The sequence below is a fragment of the Macrobrachium nipponense genome, chromosome 7, assembly GCF_015104395.2.
Source record: "Macrobrachium nipponense isolate FS-2020 chromosome 7, ASM1510439v2, whole genome shotgun sequence".
NCBI classification, from domain to species: Eukaryota; Metazoa; Arthropoda; class Malacostraca; order Decapoda; family Palaemonidae; genus Macrobrachium; species Macrobrachium nipponense.
The window spans coordinates 84206273-84229061 of NC_061109.1; the positions used below are offsets into that span (position 1 = coordinate 84206273).

At 42.7% G+C, this 22789-nt stretch overlaps 2 protein-coding genes across 2 annotated transcripts in view; one reads left to right on the forward strand and one right to left on the reverse strand.

Moving 5' to 3' along the window:
* The window catches only part of LOC135217218 (serine/threonine-protein kinase Tao-like), a 28434-nt gene extending 7375 nt beyond the window's left edge, over positions 1 to 21059 (forward strand). The window contains 4 exon segments of the mRNA XM_064252948.1: positions 4020 to 4215; positions 15723 to 15835; positions 15974 to 16189; positions 20808 to 21059. Coding sequence (XP_064109018.1) covers positions 4020 to 4215; positions 15723 to 15835; positions 15974 to 16189; positions 20808 to 21032 — 750 coding nt within the window. The 3' untranslated portion in view covers positions 21033 to 21059.
* Positions 1 to 22789, reverse strand: part of LOC135217772 (serine/threonine-protein kinase Tao-like) — a 196065-nt gene that overhangs the window by 106905 nt on the left and 66371 nt on the right.

A 22789-nucleotide genomic window follows, 5' to 3' on the forward strand; every position in this document is an offset into this window, starting at 1 on the left:
CATCGCGCGAACGGTGTCTGGAGGACCTGCACACGACCATGACGTTAGCAAAGTCCCTGGGGCTTCTGGTAAACCTCGAAAAGTCGCATTTGACGCCGTCTCAATCTTTGGTCTATCTGGGGATTCAGATGGACTCAGTGGCTTTTCGGGCTTTTCCGTCCCAGGGGCGACAACTTCAATGCTTGGAGAAAGTGGCGACCTTTCTGGGGAAGGAAACATGCTCGGTGAGGGAATGGATGAGTTTGCTGGGGACCATTTCCTCACTGGAGAAGTTTTGTTTCTCTGGGAAGGCTCCACCTCAGACCTCTTCAATTCTTCCTAGCCAACAGTTGGAAGAACAAGCAAGATCTGGAGGCGATCTTGTGCTTAACGAGAGAGGTGAAGGATCACCTAAGTTGGTGGTCAGATCCTCGGAAGCTCGCAGAAGGGCTCTCCTCAAACTTCGGAACCCCGACCTAGTGTTGTTTTCCGACGCGTCGTCCACGGGTTGGGGAGCAACACTAGGGAGGGAAAGAAGTGTCGGGCACCTGGAGAGGGGAACAGGTGTCCTGCACATCAATCTGAAAGAGCTGTCAGCCATTTATCTGGCTCTCAGGTTTTTCCAGGAAGTAAGTATCCGGCAAAGTCGCTTCAGATCAATGCGGACAACACCACAGCGCTGGCATACTTAAGAAATCAAGGGGGAACTCACTCGCCTTCTCTGTTTGCCATCGCAAAGGAACTCCTGTTGTGGGCAAAAGCGCAAGAAGTCACGATCCTGACAAGGTTCGTGTCAGGAGTACAGAATGTTCGGGCGGACCTTCTCAGTCGACGAGGACAGCTGTTGCCGACAGAGTGGACCCTTCACCAAGAGGTTTGCCAGTCGCTGTGGAATCTGTGGGGCTGTCCACAGGTGGATGTCTTCGCAACGTCCAGGACGAGAAGACTTCAACTCTATTGCTCGCCAGTTCTAGACCCGGGAGCAGTCGCAGTAGACGCCCTACTTTGGAATTGGTCGGGCCTAGACATATACGCTTTTCCCCCGCTCAAGATCCTCGGGGAAGTGATGAGGAAGTTTGCGGCATCGGAAGGAGCGAGGATGACACTCATCGCCCCCTTCTGGCCGGCAGCCGACTGGTTCACAGAGGTGATGTCCTTCCTGGTAGAACTTTCCGAGGACTCTACCCTTAAGGAAAGATCTACTCAGACAGCCCCACTTCGAGAGGTACCACAAAAACCTCCCCGCTCTGAGTCTGACTGCGTTCAGACTATCAAGAAGTTGGCCAGAGCGAGGGTTTTCAAGACCGTGGCGAAAGGCGATTGCCACCGCAAGGAGGCCTCCTCGATCGCTATGTACCAATCGAAGTGGGCTGTCTTCAGATCCTGGTGCAGGAAGAAGGGCATTTCCTCCACCACAACCTCTGTGAGCCAGATAGCTGACTTCCTTCTTCATCTGAGAGAAGAAGTAAAGTTGGCTGTTCCGACTATTAAAGGCTACAGGAGCGTGCTTTCGGTAGTCTTTAGACACAGAGGACTCGATTTGTCTAATAATAGGGACATTCACGATCTCATTAGATCGTTCGAAACTAGGAAGGTAGTCCAACCTAAAGTACCCTCGTGGAACTTGGATGTGGTACTCAAATATTTGATGTCGAGTAACTTCGAACCGCTTCATTCAGTTTCTATCAGGAATCTAACGAAGAAAACGATCTTCCTAACCGCTCTGGCGACGGCGAAGAGGGTTAGCGAAATTCAGGCCATTAGCAAACAGATCGGCTTTTCAGAAAGTAGTGCGGTGTGTTCTTTAAGTCCCATGTTCTTAGCAAAGAACGAGAATCCTTCCAACCCGTGGCCGAGGTCCTTCGAAATCAAAGGGTTGGCAGATATAGTTGGGAACGAACGTGAGAGATTCCTGTGTCCTGTCAGGGCTCTAAAGTTCTATCTGCAGAGAACTAAAGCTTGCAGAGGTTCATCGGACAATTTGTGGTGTTCAGTGAGGAAACCGGATCTTCCTATGTCGAAAAACGCACTGGCGTTCTTCATCAGGAATACGATTCAAGAAGCGCATAATAAGTGTAGTGACAGTGATTTAAAGCTTCTGAAAGTAAAAGCTCACGAAGTGAGAGCTATTGCTACTTCGGTAGCCTTTCACAAAATATGGCTCTCAAAGATATTTTGAATGCCACATTTTGGAGAAGCAATTCGGTGTTCGCTTCACACTACCTGCGGGAGGTGAAAGTGACATACGAAAATTGCTTCTCCCTCGGACCATACATTGCTGCAGACACTGTTTTGGGGGCAGGAGGTAACAATCATCCTATCCTTTAGGGATTAGGGGGTTTTTAATTTGTGTTTATGGTTGTGGGGTGACCGCCTGGGGCGGGTCTCCCTTCCATTAGCTTAGTTAAGTGGGATACCTTTGGTAAACTAAGCCAGGTGGTGGTATTTTTGTCTCGTTGCCCTCATTAGTATGGTCCATGGTCTAGTCACGTCGTGGTCTCGCCCCTGTTGACAGATCATCTGGAGTGCACCAGCTGGCAACTCTAGTAGCACAAGCAGACTTACGTGGCAGTAATCACGAAGCCAGCTATGCTAACAGGTAAGGAATCAAGATATCAATTATCTGCACATATGTGTTTCCTAAATCCTCTATTCTGTCTCACCACCAAAGGTGGGATTCAGCTATATATATATCTGACAGGTAAGTTGCATGAACAAAATGATATTGTAATGATACAATTAAGTTTGTTCATACTTACCTGGCAGATATATATAATTAAGTACCCGCCCACCTCCCCTCAGGAGACAGTGGAAATAAAAATTATGAATAGAAAATGGGAATGATTCCTGATACCCGCCTCCCAGCGGCGGGAATGGGTACTAACCACCTGACTCCCACTACGTGTGTCGTAAGTTTTTAAATTCTGTCGGTGTCGGAAATTATCAGCTATATATAATATATCTGCCAGGTAAGTATGAACAAACTTAATTGTATCATTACAATATCATATTATTTGAAAAATGTAATTAGTCATACGAGGTGTAATGTAATAGAGAACAAATATTGAAAGATGCACCTCAAGTACTATTAGAGAACAAAGAAGGAAATAAATTATGATTACTGCTAGAAGCAAGGCATATTAAGTAGCACACTAAGGCAGGAAAGCCATTATATACACACTCCCTTCATGGTGACTCAAGGAAAGGAAATAGTGAAACTGGGATGAGCAATAAACATCCCATAAAGAAATGTACTTATTATATAAAATTTTGGCTTCTTCATCACAATGGCTGCTTTGATACTTTAAAGGGTAGAATAGATAGCATGAGAAGTGGAAACAATAACAATTACTACCATTGACAAATAACAAAATTGTGAAGTCTGACTCATGTCAGCCTGCTCAAGAAGAAGGGATAAACCCAAAGTTTGAACTTCAAAAATATAAACAAAAAACCTTCTGCAGTATGGTCCCAACAATTGAAAACTTCTAGAAAACTGCGGTATTGAATCTCCGAGACATAAAGAAAGATTGTTAGAATTATCATCATACCTTGTATGGGACAACCTTTTTACTAGGGTATATTTATATTTTGTGCCGTAGTCTTACCAGTATCAAGAGATGTGTACCTTGTAATTTTTTTGTATGATGTACTGACTTTGAATGTCACTGTCTAATGTTGCATTATTGAATGTTTCTGTTCTTGTTAATTGAGTGATGTATGTAATGTAATTTGTGATGATATCCGGAACAAAGTTCCTGGTGATTTGGAAGTGTTTTGACAAAAGGGAATTGGAAAGTGGTAAGAAACCATTTCTTTTTGATGCAAAGCATATTCAGGATGTTTCTTGATAATCCATATAATTAGGATCCTATTTTCATTGATGTTACTAGTATTTTTTTTTTTATGTCTGATATAAGGTTAATTGTGACATTTTGGAATTAAAAAGGTAAAATTTTAAAAGTGCAATCTACAAAATATTTCAGTTTGTCTGTCTGGTTTGTCATGTATTTTCATGTAATATGGCTTTGAAATTTCAGCTGGTAATGGAATATTGTCTTGGATCAGCTTCGGATATCATTGAGGTTCACAGGCAGCCCCTGAGGGAAGATGAAATTAGTGCCATATGTGAAGGATGTCTCCAGGGTCTCTCTTATCTCCACTCTTTAGGCAAAATTCATCGGGATATAAAAGCCGGCAATATTCTGCTCACAGAAAATGGCACTGTCAAATTAGGTTAGTGGTTTAGGTAATGTTTTTACTGAGCTTAATAGGATCCAAGACATATTACTGTGATGCTGTTGATTATTTAGCGACAAAGAAGATTAGCCATAGAAAGTGTGGTAAGTTGAGAATTTTTCGTGAAAGATGTGATTGATAATGATTTTACTTTGGCCTGTAAATCAGGTTCAGTGTAATGTTTTGTTTATACCCAAATAAAAACCCTGTATTTTTCTTTAGAGCAGCTTAAAGTAAAATTGATAAACCAAAAAGATCCTTTGTTCACAGAAGTTTCATCTTATAACATAAAGTTTCATTCCAGATATTCTATATGTATAGCTAATATTTATGTTGAGATATGTTTGGCCCCAGCACAGTAGGCATTGAAGGGAATGTGGATGGTGGTAAAGTAGCTGCAGCTGCAGTTATTAGGACTAGATCAGATATACCTGATAATGTCAAGTGATATTTTTAATATCACTAAAACACTTTGTTTTTATGGCAAGTATTGTAGAATAGAGAGTCTGACAATAGCAAATTGTGGTGGTGCTCAATCCAAAAAGAAGCCATATTGAAGTTATGTCGTGTCTTCGAATTAGTTGCAAATGAGACTATAAAGTAATTGATGAATGCTTTATTTATAAAACATTTGTTCGAACATTCCGTTTTTTCAACTGAAGTACAGTAGGGCCTCGATAATCGCGGGGGATAGGGCCCAGAAACCCCCATGATTAGTAAATACCTGTGTTATCCTGGTACCCCCCTCAAAAATTGCTCTAAACTGCCTACTTTAATAATTAACCCACCCAAGACCACTATTCCAATGTTTATAGCTGCCTACTTTAGTTCAAGCACCAAATATGTCTTCAACTTTCACTTTAAACTAAATTCAAGACCATTTCAAAGTTATTTTACATTAGCCTTAAAAATATATGGAGTATACATACCACTGTACATATGTAGCCTACTAGCCTATGGATTACAGCTAGAAGCCTACATACGCATGTGCCATTACATATTCACGTGGGGCTACTTTTTTTTTTTTCAAGGACAGAGAGGGAGAGGGGTAAGATATCAAAATTATGTCAATCATATGGGTACACCAATGATCTATAATAAAGATGGCGACAATTTTGCAATGCAATGGAAGAAAAATAATATTTTTTGTTTTTACATTATAACTTATGGCAGTTTTAGGTTTAGTTTTAATGGGAATTAGGCAGTTTGGTATTAAGGTGGTGTTGATGACAAGGACTAGCTGCTTGACAACTCATGCTGCTCTCATTGTCAGTGTGACATGGGACCAGCCACTGGGTTGTCGGCACTGGCGACTATGCTTCTCTCAAAGTTGATGCCGACCTAGGACTAGTCACTGGTTCGCTTGTCCTGACGACTCACGCTTCTTCCATCGTCCTTCTGGATAGGGAAAATTGTCTGCTGTCATCTGGTGACTTGTTCACCATCTACTTTTTGTCTCACCTGTTTTTTCTGAGTCAGACACTCATGCGAGATCAGGCAACATTTAGTAGCCCTGAGTTTCTTGTTGACGACGTCAGTTGCGTTGATACACCCTCCGATGATCGTTTAACATGAGACCAGTTTGGACTGCCGGCACTCGTCCTTCGGGACTGAGTCGCCTTTTTGCTCCGCGCTCCTTTCTCTTGGCACCAGAAAGCTCGAGTCGGGAGTTTGCTCATGAGCCGATATTGCTGCTGGCGGCGTTGGGTTGCGTTGATACACCCCCAATGTTGGCTTAGCTTTTGAATCGCCCAGGCAGTCCAGGCACTCATCCTTCAGGGAAAAAGTTGTCAATACTCGATCCTCTCTTGGCGCCAGACATTCGAGAGAGAGCATGTTGTCGTTGTAGTGCTTGATAAAGTCATCGGGGTGCAGCCTTGCTGTCCTCATTTTGTCTGACTGGTCACCTGGTCGGGCACCTGACTTTAGTACAGACTGACTGACTATACACTTACTCTCCTTGTCCTTTATTTACTACCGCAGTTCTGCAGCATTATGGTAGGAGACTTTGAGTTCTTAGTATCTTAGACCTCGGGTTGAGTTTTTAACTCCCTATGATAGATATTTCTTTGATTGTTTTATGTCCTATTTCTGTCCGAAAGGGAAAATTGTACTCAGATTCCCTCCTCCTTTTCAATGTTGGTTAATCGGGCTAGATAAATTATATTAAGGTAATGTTTATTAATATGGAATTTTTATTCTAAAATTAATTTTTATGCATTCAAACTTACCTGTCAGATATATACTTAGCTATAGACTCCGTCGTCCCCGATAGAAATTCGAATTTCGCGGCACCCTCTACAGGTAGGTCAGGTGATCTACGCCCCGCCGCTGGTGGCGGAAGTAGGAATCATTCCCGTTTTCTAAGACAGATTTTTCTCTATCGTCGGACTGTAAACATGCGTTTACGGTTCCTCCTGATTTGATTTTCGTGTTTCATCGCCATCGATCTTCTGGGCTGTCTTTTGCAGGGAAGTACTGGGTCTTTGGTTCGGCATACGCTTTTTATTAACTTTAATGAATTTCGCTTCGAAATTAGAGAAAATATTAATTGAACTACCGAGATTATCGGTAGACACTCACATAGTTTGCAATAAAGGGAATATTTATTCATTATTACATGTAATAAAGGTTACAACTTTATTGAGGAATATTAAACTTTAATTTCCTACTTTAGGAAGTCAGAAAAGCATATAACTAGATACGCTTACTTTATAAGCTTTAATAGCGTGTGTGCTAACGAGCAGTTAGAGTATTAGCAGTAACTAGTAGTTGTTGCATCCTCATCACCTTACTTACTCCACAGAAAACTAAACTACAAATTTATATATGCAATTTGAAGATAATGGATGTAGCTCAAAGCGAGCTCTAAAAAAGGTAAGAAGTGATATAGTGTTACACATTGAAGTGGAGGGTGCGTCTGATCGGCTCTGCTCGCTCCCAGACCTAGACCTCTTCCAAGCTCCCAGGCCAGAGGGAGAAGGAAGTCGACAGTCGTACAGGTTACGGAGAATCCCCACCGATCAGGCGTCCCCTCGGCAGACTCTGTAGAACGTCCCAGACTGCCAAGTTCGCCATTGGAAAGGCGTCCTAAAATAGTGGAGGGTGCGTTCCGATCGGCTCTGTCTCGCTCCCAGACCTAGACCTCTTCCAAGCTCCCAGGCCCAGAGGAGAAGGAATGTCGACAGTCGTACGGAGGTTACGGAGAATCCCTACCGGTCAGGCGTCCCCTCGGCAGACTCTGTAGCGTCCCAGACTGCCAAGGATCGCTATTGGAAAGGCATCCTAAAGAAGTGTTTTTCTTCGTCAGATTCTTCACAAAAAATTATCCTAAATGTGCAGGAGCAACTTTCAGCCTTAGTAGGAGTTTTTACTAAGGAAACTCCCAGGGAAAAGGACTCTTTCCTTCCTATAAAGAAGACGAAGGGAAAGAAAGAAGACACGGAAGTTTCGGCTTATACTCGGAGGAGTATGAAGAATGCGCCAAAAACGCCAACCTGGCGCTATGCGCCAGATGCGCCAGATGAGTTTGAGACTCTATACGAGTCAGAAGAGCCAGAAGCGCCAGATGCGCCAGAAGAGCCAGCCTGGCGAAATGCGCCAGAAGCGCCAGATGCGCCAGAAGCGCCACCCTGCCGAAATGCGCCAGAAGCGCCAGATGCGCCATATGCGCCAGAAGAGCCAGCCTGGCGAAATGCGCCAGAAGCGCCAGAGGCGCCATATGCGCCAGAAGCGCCAGCCTGGCGAAATGCGCCAGAGGCTCCAGATGCGCCAGAAGCGCCAACCTGCCGAAATGCGCCAGAAGCGCCACTCTGCCGAAATGCGCTAGAAGCGCCAGCTTGGCGCAAGGAATCACGAGCGTCAACCCGGCGCAATGAGCCACAAGTGACAAATAAGAGACGGACTTCTTCCAAAAGACAATTAATCCAGGAAGATTTGTTTGGCTTTCGGAAGGATAAGCCTTTACCTGACAAGGGCTTTAGTTGTCGCACAAGCGGCCGTATTCCTTGTCAGGACATAGGTCGTTCCGGAGAAAGCGATAGGAGAGGACATCCTTCGTCGGACAGAGAAGAAAGGTGTCGCACAAGCAGCCATCGCTCTTTCCAGGAGAAGGATAAGGTCGTTTTGCAGGATCAACCTATCTCTCGTAGGGACGCAAGTTATCGCACAGGCGGTCGTCGTTCTTGCGAGAGTGGGGTGGATGTTGCAAGAGGCCAGTCTCCTACTATGAATAAACAATCCTCTTCGGAATTGGATTTGGAAGAGATTTCGGACTCTGAAAATCACTCGGCTCCGGGTTTGTCAGATTACAAGACGCTGGCAGCCCTCTTACTTCAAGAGTTTGGGGACTTTTTAAGCCCTACTGCTCCTCCTTCTCCAAGGTCCTTGTTTACAAGCACGAAGGTCCCGAAACAATCATCTTTTATTAAAATGAAACCAACCATTTCCATGAACAATGCTCTCCGATTCGTAGGAAATTGGTTGGAATCCAAGGAGAAGGAGGGGAAGACAGTCTTTACCTGCCCTCCTTCCAGACTTAATCAGGGAAGAAGGGAATCTTGGTACGAGACGGGCAAACCATGGAGTCTAGCTCTCCCGTCTACTGCAGAAGCAGAATTTTCGAATCTGGTAGATTCGTATAGGAGACAAGCCTTGTCATCAGCAAAGATCACACGGGGGACTTCTGAGATGGACCATCTTCTTCAAGGGATGTTTAATGTCTTAGAAGTTTTAACTTCTTAGACTGGTCCCTTGGGGTGTTGGCCAAAAAGCACAAGAGGAGGAATCTCTTAGTCCAGAAGTCCTCATAGGTTGTTCTTTCCTGTATGGACAAGGCGGTTCAGAATGGATCAGGAGAGGTGCCCTCTCGGTTTGGTACTGGTATTCTGAAGAAGAGAGTCTTATTTAGTCTTTTCTGACGAAAGCGGTTACTCCTACTCAGAGGTCATCTCTTCTGTATGCTCCTCTGTCGGACCAATTGTTTCCTTCAAATCTTGTAAAAGATATTTCTCATTCTTTGACAAAAAAGGCCACACAAGATCTGTTGGCCCAATCTGCAAAGAAATCAAGGACTTCGGGTCCTATTAAGAGAGAGACTCGGGCTCCTCAACAGCCCTTTCGAGGGAAAGTCACCCGTCCCCGGGCCAGACCCTCTTTGTTAAGAAAAGAGGAGTGCAGAGAAGAAGTAGGGCCTTGCCTTCAGACCTATAAGCAAGAGAGCTAAATGAGACAACAGTCCTTCAAGCACCGGTAGGAGCCAGGCTTCGGAAATTTTCCGAAGAATGGCTCGGAGACGGCAGAAATTTGGTCCCTTTCCGTGGTAACAAAGGGATATATGATCCCATTTCGAGACAGACCTCCCTTGACTACGAACCCGAGGGAACTGTCAGCCCAATACAGGGACCCTGCCAAGAAAGAAGCAGTATTGCAACTGGTAGAATAGATGTTGCAAAAGGAGGCCATTGAAGTGGTTCGGGATCCGCATTCCCGAGGATTCTACAACCGTCTTTTTTCTGGTTCCGAAATCCTCGGGAGGGTGGAAACCGGTCCCTGGAGGGAGCGCATTGAGCCGATTTGTGGAGAACACAAAGTTCTCTATGGAAACATCAAAATCGGTTCTTGCGGCTCTTCGTCCAGGAGATTGGATGGTCTCCTTAGATCTACAAGATGCATACTTTCATGTCCCCCTGCATCCATCATCGAAGAAATATCTCCGATTCATGATGCAGGGGAAAGTATACCAATTCAGAGCCCTATGCTTCGGCCTTTCAACGGCCCCTCAAGTGTTCACGAGGCTTATCTGGACGATTGGCTAATAAGAGCAAAATCGGAAATTCAGTGCTTGAAGGACTTGGAGAAGACTTTGAACTTGACAAAATCTTTGGGACAGCTGGTGAACCTCGAGAAATCACAATTGATACCCAGACAGAACATAGTCTATCTGGGGATACAGATGGATTCTCGGGGTTTTCGGGCGTTTCCATCTCAAGCAGAATTACTCGAGACTTAGAAAAGATCTCTAACTTCTTAGAGAAAGAACGACCTCGGCGAGGGATGGCTCAGTCTGCTGGGCTCCCTTTCCTCGTTAGAGCAGTTCATTTCCCTGGAAAGATTAAAATCTCAGACCTCTGCAATTTTATCTAAAGAGGATGTGGAGTCAAAAGACAGGAGACTTGTCAGACTTTTTTCCCATCCAACAGGGGATAAATCAGACCTAAAGTGGTGGTTAACCCCATTAACAAGGAACGAAGGGGTGTCCCTCTTGATTCGGAACCCTCACCGAGTGTTGTTTTCCGATACCTCGGAAACAGGTTGGGGAGCAACACTGGGTCCAAAGGAAGTAGCAGGTGTTTGGACCAGACAACAAACTACTCTGCACATCAATGCGAAGGAACTCCGGGCAATTCATCTAGCCCTGGAATACTTCGAAGCGGAAGTCAGGGAGGTGGTAGTTCAAGTCAATTCCGACAACACCACAGCTCTGGCTTACATCCGGAATCAAGGGGGCACTCACTCTTTCTCTCTGAACGAAATAGCGAGAGCTCTATTAACCTGGACAGAGGAACGGGGCATTATTCTGCGTACAAGGTTTGTCCAAGGAGTAAAAAACCTAACGGCAGACAGATTGAGCAGAAAGAACCAGGTTCTCCCGACAGAGTGGATGCTCCACTCAGAAGTCTGGGGACAAATATGGTCACTCTGGGGGAGACCCCAGATCGACCTGTTTGCCACGTTCCTCTCCAGGAAAATAGACAACTTCTGCTCGCTAGAAGAAGATCCCAGAGCCACAGCGATCGATGCTTTCCTCATGGATTGGTCAGGCATAGATGCATACGCCTTTCCCCCATTCAAATTGCTGGGGGAAGTAGTAAGAAAATTTGTGGCATCGGAAGGAATGAGAATGACTCTAATTGCTCCCTTTTGGCCTTCCCGAATCTGGTTCACAGAGGACTGGAATGGACGGTGGACTTCCCCAGATCTCTACCAGACAGTACAGATCTGCTCGGACAACCCCACTTCGAGAGGTTCCACAAAAACATCCAAAGTCTCTCCCTGACTGCCTTTCGACTATCGAAAGACTGGTCAGAGCGAGAGGCTTTTCAAAGAAAGTGGCAACTTCAATTGCTAGAGCCCGCAGAGCCTCTACCCTGCGGGTCTACCAATCGAAGTGGGAAGTTTTCCGTAGATGGTGTAGGTCGAAAAAGCTGTCCTCTTCCAATACCTCTGTAACCGAAATCGCGGATTTTCTCCTCTTTTTAAGAGAAGAATCCAAATTGGCCTTATCAAAGATTAAGGGATATAGGAGCATGCTCTCGCTGTTTTTAGAAACAGAGGCTGAACCTCGAGAATAATAAGGATCTTCATGATATCATCAGGTCTTTCGAGTACTAAGAAATTGAGATCATCATTCCCCCCGAGTTGGAACCTGGACGTTGTCCTAAAGTTCTTGATGTCGGACAGTTCAAACCTATAGATAAAATCTCATTCAGAGATCTGACTAGCAAATGCAATATTCACTGTTGGCTCTAGCAACTGCTAAGAGGATCAGTGAATTACATGCTTTGGACTCTCGGGTGGAATTTAGAAAAGACTAGGCTGTCATTTCTTTCCAGGATCTTTTCCTAGCGAAGAATGAGAACCCTTCTAAACCTTGGCCTAGAAGTTTCGAAGTCAAGGGACTCTCTTCTCTGGTAGGAAGAGAGTTGGATCGGTCCCTTTGCCCAGTCAGGACCTTAAAATTTGATTTAGTAAAGAGCTCATAGGAATTGCCAAGAGAACTCTTTAAAGCTGCTGAGAGTGAAAGCTCATGAAGTCCGGGCTGTGGCAACTTCCCTTTCTTTTACGAAGAATATGTCCATGAGAAACATTTGAGCAGCAACTTATTGGAGGTGCAATTCAGTATTTGCATCCCACTATTTAAAGGATGTTAGAATAACATACGATAAATGATTCTCTCTTGGACCTTATGTATCAGCGGATACTATGCTGGGAAATGGAGCAGACGCTGATCCTTAAAAAATTGTTTTAATATTTAATAATTAGTTTTAATATTGTTGTTGAGTTGTGGGTTGCTTGAAAGGATGTCCGGGGATGACTCCTTTCAATCTTACTACTAACCCCAATGAGGATCAGGTGATCGGGATTAGTGTCGTGCTCTATGATCATGCCAATAGGCAAGGTGTTTTGTCATGTAAGTGGATAGGACCCCATTGACAAAGATCCTAAGGTTCTGAAGCGTAAGTGGGTAAGACCCCTGTAACAGACCATCAAGAACTCTTAGCATGAGGTCACTACCTCGCTGAGGCTCTTGAAGCGATACGGGCTCCTAGGCAGTAGCCATGAAGTCTTTCGCTAACACAGGTAGGAATCAAGGTTTTTAAATTTATTACCTACAACATATGTTGTTTCCTGTCTATTTCAGTAAATTAGCTGTCTCTTACCCTCCGCCAAAGGTGCCAATCAGCTAAGTATATATCTGACAGGTAAGTTGAATGCATAAAAATGTTATTGTCATGATACAATAAAGTTTTATGCATACTTACCTGGCAGATATATACGGTGTATGGCCCACCCGACCTCCCCTCAGGAGACAGGTGGAAGAGAAAAATCTGTCTTAGAAAACGGGAATGATTCCTACTTCCGCCACCAGCGGCGGGGCGGTAGATCACCTGACCTACCTGTAGAGTGTGCCGCGAAATTCGAATTTCTATCGGGGACGACGAGTCTATAGCTAAGTATATCTGCCAGGTAAGTATGCATAAAACTTTATTGTATCATGACAATAACATATTAATAATACTTACCTGTATAATTTATCTAGTCCCACCCATCCTACCCCACGATCTGCCTATCACAACTGATTTTCAGGGAAGGTTTTGTAACTGTCAACGGCAGCGTTGCCAACTAGCGGACAGAATAGGAGGTAACAGGGTTGCCAATGTGGTAAATTTTGGTGCAGTTTTTGGGGATTTAGGGCTAGATAAATTATACAGGTAAGTATTATTAATATTAATTTTAGAATAAAAATTCCATTTTCAATAAAAATTGAGCATAAAAGATGTATAAAATCGTAAGTAACCCAGCTGACTTGAGACTGAACGAGGGAGTGTTGATGGGTTGAGGAGAGTTGCACTGTATGTATGTAAAAGCAGTAACAATTCACATAAAAAGAAGGGTATTTCCCAATAAATTGAATATAATAATAAAATATAAAAACTATCAAATGCTATACAGGAAAAGTCTTATTTTAGCCAGTGTTTGGTGTGCCGAGTGAGACAGTCTAATTGAACAATATTAACAGAATAGTAAATGAAAGAACAAAGCTTTTCACAATAAAATTTAGTATAAACGATTAATAATATCGTTCGTCATTATTGGTGAAACAGAGCTTGAGGTAGAGGGAGGGGGTATTTATATTTTTGAGGAATAATGAATGAATGATTTTAAGTTATCGTGCGTCGTGGTATTGTTGAGGAGAGAAGAGACAGTAAAATCTTTACTATAATATGTACATAAAAGCAGTAACCAATTCTCATGCAAAATAAAATGTTATTTCACAATAAATTTAACAATGATCAAACATGAAAACAGTCAAATGCCATACAGTAAAAAAAAAAAGCTTGCTGGAGTCAGTGTTTAGTGCGCTTAGTGAGACAATAGAGAGAGAGAGAGAGAGAGAGGAGAGGAGAAGGAAGAAGGGCTCTGCCTCCCACTGACTCATCAGTTGGACTGGGATGATTGACCGTCCATTTCTTTCACTTACACTTCATCTGCCCAAATCACTTGTATTTTTGTTACAGTAAAATACCTATCTAGTGACAATAGCTTTTTATGATTTTTTTCACTGGAAAAGTAACTCTGTGCCTTTGATTGTTTGTTGAAATGGCTTCCTTGGGAAAACTAATTTTATCTCTTTCCTTTTCTTGCATTCTTGACTTATTATTTCTTTACAAAATCCTCATGTTTGTTTTAAAAGTCTTTCGTTTGCCAACAGTAAGTTGATGTATTGTGGCATGATTAATTCTCTTTTGTTGCACTCTTTCAGAATCCAAGTTCTCTCTCCTAATCCTTTCTCTCTCTCTCTCTCGTCTCTCTCTCTCTCTCTCTCTCTCTCAAAGAAAAATAATAGGAAGTTTTGATGAAAAATTTATTAGTCACCATTAAAGACTAAAAGTAGAAAAAATTACTGAAGAGAAAAAAGTTAAGTATATCTTAGTTTTACCAAACCACTGAGCTGATTAACATCTCTCCTAGGGCTTTTCCGAAAGATAAAATGTTTTTACCTCCTTAGGAACCAATTGGTCACCTAGCAATGGGACCTACAGCTTATTGTGGGTTCCGAACCCCATTATGTCGAGAAATGAATTTCTATCACCAGAAATAAATTCCTCTGATTCTGCTTAGGCAGAGCGGGGAATCGAACTCGGATTGGCAGCTGAGCGCGAAAACCACTCGTCCAACGAGAAACTACTGAAGAAACTGCAGGATATCCATAAGACCAGAAATCTATGGAAGAACTCTTAAAAGATAATTTCTTCCACAGTTGTCAAACAACTGCAATATGAAAGCAGAAACTTTGATGGTCCTGCAAGAATGCGGCCCCAAACAGACTATTATCAGTAACTCAGAAGGCAAGGTTATGACAGAGAAAAGCTTTACTTTTCCACATCAGTTAGTGATAAGCAAGAGGACCCTGTAGGCTGTAGTTAATTTCTCTGCAGTCACCTTTGTAACTGTAATGTTCTCATTTACTCATCTGTTCTCTTTGGTTTCTTGTCATCTAGAAATGATGTTTGATTGGTGTCATATCTCTTTTACCTCAGTCAGTATCATCATCCTAAAGTGAAGAGCAGTAAGCCATTTTGTCTCTCATAAGGGTTGATAAAGTACTTGTTCAGTATCAGTTTGAAATAAGAGCTAAATGAATTTGAAAATGGACACCGAGGTGGAAAGAGGCCCAAAGAAACTGATGAAAAGTAAAGAGCATAAGAATAGTGATTGAATGGGTGCTGTAAAGAACCTTGAGTGAATATGCTTCATAGGGTGCACAGAAAGCCATGCTCCATAACATGGTTTCTATTTCATTGGTCTTAGTCATTTGCTGCAGAATCTTCAAAGCCATTTTTATTGCTCAGTAAAGTCCTTGGATGTCTTTAGAAATTATAGTTTACCATAAGGTGTATCCTTGTACTATATACTAATGCATAATAAAGTACTTTTATCCTATTATGGTTTTCTTGAAGAATGATGTTGGATAAAAGTAGCATTTGAGGATGTATTCATTTTGTGATTTTATTGGTGAGTAATGAATTGTTTGTGCTATCATTCTTAGGGAAGTTTTTTTTCTAGCTGAGTAGCTTATATTTTATTCATTGGTGTGGTTGAACCACTTAATAATATAATAATAATAATAATGATAATAATAATCTTATATTGCCTTAACATCTTGTTGAATTGTAAGGAATTTTGTTGTACTTTTAGTAAAAAAAAAAAAATATTTACAGCTGATTTTGGAAGTGCCAGTATTAACTCTCCAGCTAATAGCTTTGTTGGTACGCCGTACTGGATGGCCCCAGAAGTTATTTTAGCTATGGATGAGGGACAGTATGATGGAAAGGTAAGTACTGGATATTTTATCGCTTGAAATTCTAGGGCTTTGATGTGTAAAACTCATTAAAAATGATCCTATTGATATGACATTTTCATTATTCAGCTTGTGACAACTACTACTAATGTTTCCTTATTGTTTTTGCAGGTTGATGTATGGTCTTTAGGCATCACGTGCATAGAATTAGCCGAGCGCAAACCTCCCTACTTTAATATGAACGCAATGAGTGCCTTGTACCATATTGCGCAAAATGATGCACCAAAGGTGTCCGCCCCAGATTGGTCAAAGGATTTTCAGCATTTTGTAGAATCTTGTCTCCAAAAAGCTCCCCCAGATAGACCTACCTCTGCTAGACTTCTCTCTGTAAGTTTCCATAACTTTTGTTCTTTTTTTTCAGTTTTTAACTTTCCATGATGTGAAGCTCAAGGCTTGATATTTTTTTGTCAACCTTATGTTATTTAAAAACTCTATGAATCAGTGACAGGTATTCCTAAAAAGTATATAAGGCAAAACAAGTTTTCTTACAAACACATCAGCCTTAATTAGTATTATTCTACGTGAAATGAACCAAGCTTCACTGACTAGAGGTGAACACCTGTAGGGTGGTAGCGCCATCATTGGACCTCATATGGTGCACTGTATGCATTACTTAAGGTTTTTTAAAGCGTGCCTTCGGCCCCTAGCTGCAACCACTTGAGTTCCTCTTACTGTACCTCCTTTCATATTCTCTTTCCTTATCTTACTTTCCACCCTCTCCTAACACTTGATTCATAGTGCAACTGTAAGGTTTTCCTCCTGTTACAGCTTTCAAACCTTTTACTGTCAATTTCTGTTTCAGTGCTGAATTACCTCATAGGTCCTAGTGATTGGCCCTTGGCCTAAATTCTATATTCAACTCAATTAGAGGTGAAAGAAGAAAGGGGTCCCTCTGTGCAATATCCAACCTGCTGTCTATTGTCAGCCTGTAACATCTCATTTCTTCTGTACCAAGCCTCGTATGGAAGAGTGAGGAGAAGGAAGGAGAGAACTGAAGTTCATTACTGAATTTTATAAAACCATATGTAAATAGTATCATACCAAAACCCTTCAACTAGCATTAGCCTGAAATAATTTAGGAGGGAAAATGCAACAGAGAAGCCTCTGAAGAGAATAGAAGACCCAGATTGAAGAACTCCAATCCTTGGAGTCTGTGGACAGTGGAGCCAACAATGACCTAAAAAATCCAAGGGCCTTTTGTAAGTAAAGGATGCAGTAAAAGACACATCCCTGGATAGTGCACACACTAAGTAAGTGATGTACATGTAAAGGCAGGTACTCAAGAAGAACAAGAACTGTTTATCCAAGGGAAAAAAAAAAAAAACCTTGAGAGAGCCCGATTACAGCAGCTCAAGAGGGAGGACAAACAAGAGTGAGAGGCCTTGAAAGAATGCTAAAAGTCCATGGCCAACTGAAATTCCTGTGAATGCTAATAGTTGTGATTAGAGAATCAGCAGGAAAAGCTTAAAGCCACGGAAGTGTGTAAGGGCAAACAAGAAACAGTCTGAGGAAGGTTGGGTCTGATAGTGAAAATCTATGTGAGGCCAAGAAGGCCACAGTCAACAAGTGACTGAAAGGACTTGGAACGTAAAAGTCAAGTGGAAACAAACTTGAAGTTCTGTTGCTTTTAGGATCCCATTCTTCAGTAGGAAACTTGATGAGAAGCTGATGCCAAGACTGGTTAAAAAAGAACCAGAGTCAACCGAAGTTCATTGGCGAGCAGTAGTTGATATTACAGTCTAGCATTTACCCAAACTGGACAAACCATGCTACTGTCTCAATTGAGAAGAGCCTTTTCCTTAAGGAGACACCATGCAGTCATAACTCAAAATGATGCAGTGACCTTGGATGGATTTTTTATGGACTTGAAGAGATGATCCAGGTTTTGTGGGCAAGGAGAAATCAACCTTGAACTATGAGCACAGGAGAATTTTTAAACCATTGTCAGTATGAAGAGAGAGAGAGAGAGAGAGAAAAAAAAATGGAAGTATGAAAATTTTTCCATGTTTTGGGGGACCTGGAGCAGCAGAGTCTGTCTGCACTGCTTGAACAGGAAGTTACGATGAGATTCCCAGACTGTCCCCAGACTCGAGTGCAACAACAGTAGCCAAGCTGTGGAATCTGGCTGCTGAAAACAAAACAGGAGAGCCTGACTGACAGTTATATACAAACAGGACTGGCAGGGCATCTTCTCTCACTCCATGGCTCTGGAGACCTCTTAGGAAAGGAACCACCCTTAAGGAAGGAGTGGATGATTTGAATGTGCAGGATGAAGTGAATCATGATGGAGACCTTTCATTAATCTTGTCCTTCCCTAATCACAGAAGGCCAGAGAAGTGGAAGGCCATAATACTGACAAAGCAAAGGGTCATGATGGTAAGGAAGTCTGGGAAGAATGGCCACAGATCTAAAATCAAGTCTCGGCAACCAAGCTCCTAAGACCAGATGACCCTACTTCATACCATCGAGCGGGGCATCTAAGCTTCAGCACTGACCAAATTGTAAGAGCAAGGGACAATAGAAACATGGAAACAGCTGAAATCAATTATTTACTAAAGTGGTTACCATGGAAAGGCCACTGATAAGGGACTTTAAAAACACCAACCATGTAGGGATCATAATAAATGGCAGCTTTGAATGACCATGTTTCAGCATGAGCCAGGGCTGCATGGAGGAAATAGCCATGAAAGTAGCTACAAAAAACCTCAAACCATCGTAAGCCAAGTTGTAGGATTAGTACACCCAAAAACGGCCTGGGGGTGATGGGCCCATTTCCCCAAAAGATAGACCAACACATATGTTGCATACTGTATTGCCACAAACATCAAAGGGGTGTGGTCAGACTTCAATAGTAACACCGTAGGTTGGAAGGTCAAAATAGAAAAAAAAAAAGGAAACCCCTCAGAGAAGTGGAGATTGATGTGACAAACTTACCCATGAAGGTGTTGGTTCAGAGAAATCGGTGGTAGCAAACTACAAACTTTGAAAAGAAGGATGAAATGCAATTGAAAGAAGAACTGGATAGGCAAACAAGGCTCTCGTGGCTGACATACTACTCTGGAAGCCATGTGGTCTCATTCCGTGATGACTCAAAAGTTGAGTATATCTTAGTTTAATCAGACCACTGAGCTGATTAACAGCTCTCCTAGGGCTGGCCCTAAGGATTAGATATTTTAATGTGGCTAGAAAACAATTGGTAACCTAGCAATGGGACCTACAGCTTACTGTGGGATCCAGACCACATTATATCAAGAAATTAATTTCTATCACCAGAAAGAGCCCCAAGTATGTTATTTATGCCAATGTAAGAAGGTGAGGAAGAAGCAGTGAAACTTTCCCGAGATCAATATAATTGGGTGGTTTGAAACATGGGTCCATTGGTCCAAAGTAGTGTTTAAAACCATGCACATCAATCTTCTGACAAACCTGCGTCCATTGTCAAGAGTTCTTGTCGTCTCCAGAAGTAGGGGGAGAAAAAGAAGATAGGGATAGTGGGTGGGAACCTTGGTCAAGGAAAAAGAGGGCCATAGCAAGGAAACTCCAAATCAAGACTCCTTCCCAAGAGACTCCCAGATTTCATAAATCTTCCAGGGATAAAACCTGACTGTGAAGGAGAGCTTGCTGGGGACAGCAGTGAGTTAACACATTCTGTGACTTCTACTTCCAATTTAAGAAAAAAATGTTGGTGATATGGAGCAGAGTAAAATAACATAGGGAGCAGATGATGAATGACAATAAGGCTGAGGTACCCAGTGGAGAGAATTCGAAGGAGAGGAGGCAAGAGTAGGTAGCTGAAGGAGAGGAGGCAAGAGCAGGTAGCCAACAAAAACAAATATGAAAGGGTTGAGCAAGCACAGTGAAATGTGGCAAATGTCCCCCATAGACTTTATTCCAAGCTCTTCGGCTCCACAGAAGGGTGCATTCTGCACTTAGACCTGGAAGGAGGATGGGCCTCTCAATATCTTAATGTCCAAAGGCATACAGAAGAAGGAAATGTATAGATAACCAGGACACACTCAAGGAGAAGAAAGGTCTGATAAAACCAAGACATGAATTCATCAAAGATGGACTTTGGGTAGAAGGGACTGGTGTGCCCAAGCTGCTTATTGCAGTCACTTAAATTGGGAGAGATCCCATCACCTAAAGAGCAAAACTCCATCCAGCAGTCCAGGATTTGATCAATGGACCAGGGAAAGATAGCCAACCAAACAAAGCCCCCATGAAGAGGGAGAGACCAAATGAAGAGAAAATTACACATGCAGAAAACCTCTTTAGACTGAATCATAATGACCAATGCCCAAAGGATGTACAAAAAATTGCAGAAGCGCCAACCTTCAAGTATGAGAAGAAATTACTGAGACCTTAGCTTGGTAAAGAAAGACTCATGACATCATCATACCAAATGGCAGTAACCAAAGCAGGTTGAAGAGGATAAATGAATGAGCAGTAAAAAGAGATCAACAGATGTAGAGAGGGGCCTATGCAGAGGAATAATCTTTTTGAAGAATCTGGCATGGGAGACACTACTAAAAAGCACTTTCCCCTAGGGTGGCATAAAGTACGACACAGTTAGGGATCAGATAATACAGCTGAGACAACAGGACATGAAAAGGACAATAACGATAGGATAAACCTTATGGCATCTCCTCTGTTGAGTAGCATACTGAACTCTGTTGGAAATGCATGTTCCTTTGGCAGTGTGAGGACATATCTGCCTATGGTACAAATTTGTAAGGTATTTAGCATGTATCAGCACTACCTATGACCATTATAATAGGAGGTACATTGAAGAATGATTGATGAAGAGGGTGGATTGGCTAATTGTACTCAAAATAAGGCTAATTATTGGTGGATTTGCGTATAACAGATATACTGTAATTGTTTTTTTTAGAACAAAAGCCTTTGGCTTATGCAAGTTTTAGAAAAGAAATATTTTTGTTTACAGCATGAGTTCATCTTGAGACACAGATCATCGCCTCACATTATACTGGATTTAATTGCTCGAACCAAAAAAGCAGTACGTGAGTTTGATAACCTGAACTATAGAAAAATGAAAAAAATTCTTCTCTATGAGACAGAAAGTCAGCAGGGGGATGTGGAAGGTGAGTCAAAGTTTGTTATTTATTATGTTTGTTTTGCAGTTTCAACAGTGTTGTGTTTGAGCTTTTAGTTTTATTTGGTTTTCATAACACTTCAATATTACATGACTTGCAGTGATGAGTAGGTTACACTGTTGGTATGTTGATTGCAACTGCTTTAGTATACTGAAGATTATGTTATGTAATATGTTAGTTGTTCATATATGGAACAAACCTTCGGTCTTAACATTAGGATTTACTAGCGCCAAGCTGGAAACCGGTAGAATAAAATTACACTTGTGAGATCCAGGGACTATTGGCATCTATACCAGGTCACGGGGCATGTATACCCAGAATGCCCTCGGTGTCCTGTGACCCACCAGTTATATTCCTACCGCGTTTAAGATAAGACGTGTTTACTGTCTATCTGATTTAAAGCCGGTTTTCAGTTTGCCCGTTTTTTATCTATTTCATTTTCATTTTTCTTATTACTTTTTCTTTCTCTGAGTGTGCTCAGTGTGAGTGTGGTCGGTGAGAGCGTATAAGTGGTAAGATGGAAATTTTCGCTTCACCATCGGGATCTTCTGTCATTTCGAAGAGGAGACAAAGGAAATGCCCTGGAGTCAGTGGCTTTCCATGTTCTAGATTTTTAACTTTGGTGTCGACGCATCCTCATCCAACGTGTAGTAGGTGCAGGGAAAACGTATGTACGATTACTAATCCATGTTCTGTTTGTCGGGGGTTGGTCGGTGGAACAGTGGAAAAAGTTTTATGAGAAAGGCCAGTACAAAAGGAAGGAGGTGACGCCATCTTTGGATGACCAAACCTTACCGGCTTCTTTTGTATCGGCAATAAACCAGACTGCTCCATATGCGCCACCCCCTGCTTTTGATTTGTCCCATACCCCTTCGGTTTCTCCTAGCGATTCGTTATCAGAAACTTCAGGAGGGGTTTTGGGTAATTTTATGCATTATATGTACGCTCCTTTGTTCCAAGCAGGTGGGGGGGGAGCATCGCTGTCTTTGTTCCAGGTGCCGGCTCCCGAAGCGCATAGGATGGAAGGTACGTGGTTAGCGCTAGGCCTACCAGGCGTACCAACCTTGGAGGGTTTGCTGTCGCATTATATGGCGTCACGATTCCAGCAGGGTCCGGCAGCGCTGAATGTTTCTCATCCCCCTGGCTTGCAATTTATGGGAAATAATGCCGCGGCCACGCCATCAAATTCTATGTTAACGGCGATGCAGAACGTGGGGGGTAGTTTGGCGGCAAACGTGCGGATGCCAGCAGAAGCCGCACAGTCTCCCCTTACAAGATTGGTGACGTCACAACATACGTCACACACCAATATGGCAGACGCGATGACGTCACAGACTACTGCTTCTCGGTCTACTTCGCTGCACCCGGACTCAAATACGCTCTCTGACTCGGCAGTACACACTGTAATGAAAAAATTACAGGATATAGATAAGAGAATGGCTAAGAAAGACAAAAAGAAAAGGCGTGATTCGTCTTCTTCCTCTAGTTTGGCGTCATCGCTAAGTACGATGACGTCACGGCGAGCGCCAGTCAAGCGTTGGAGGATTCAGGATTTCGTGACTGATCCTCGGGCTAAGAGGAGAAGAGTGAATTCTTCTTCATCTTCAGACCAGAACTGTCTTATCCCAGTCAGCAGGAAAGTTGGGAAGTCAGTGGCTGGTAAGCACATAGCTAGCGGACGAAGCCGTTTGCAAGAGTCCGAACAAGCGAGAGGGGCGACGGCCGATGGACTAGCGGCCGACGCGGAGTTGCCAGTACAGATTACAAAGACTACGATACCGCTAGCAAAATCAACGTTGGGGGCGAAAAGTGC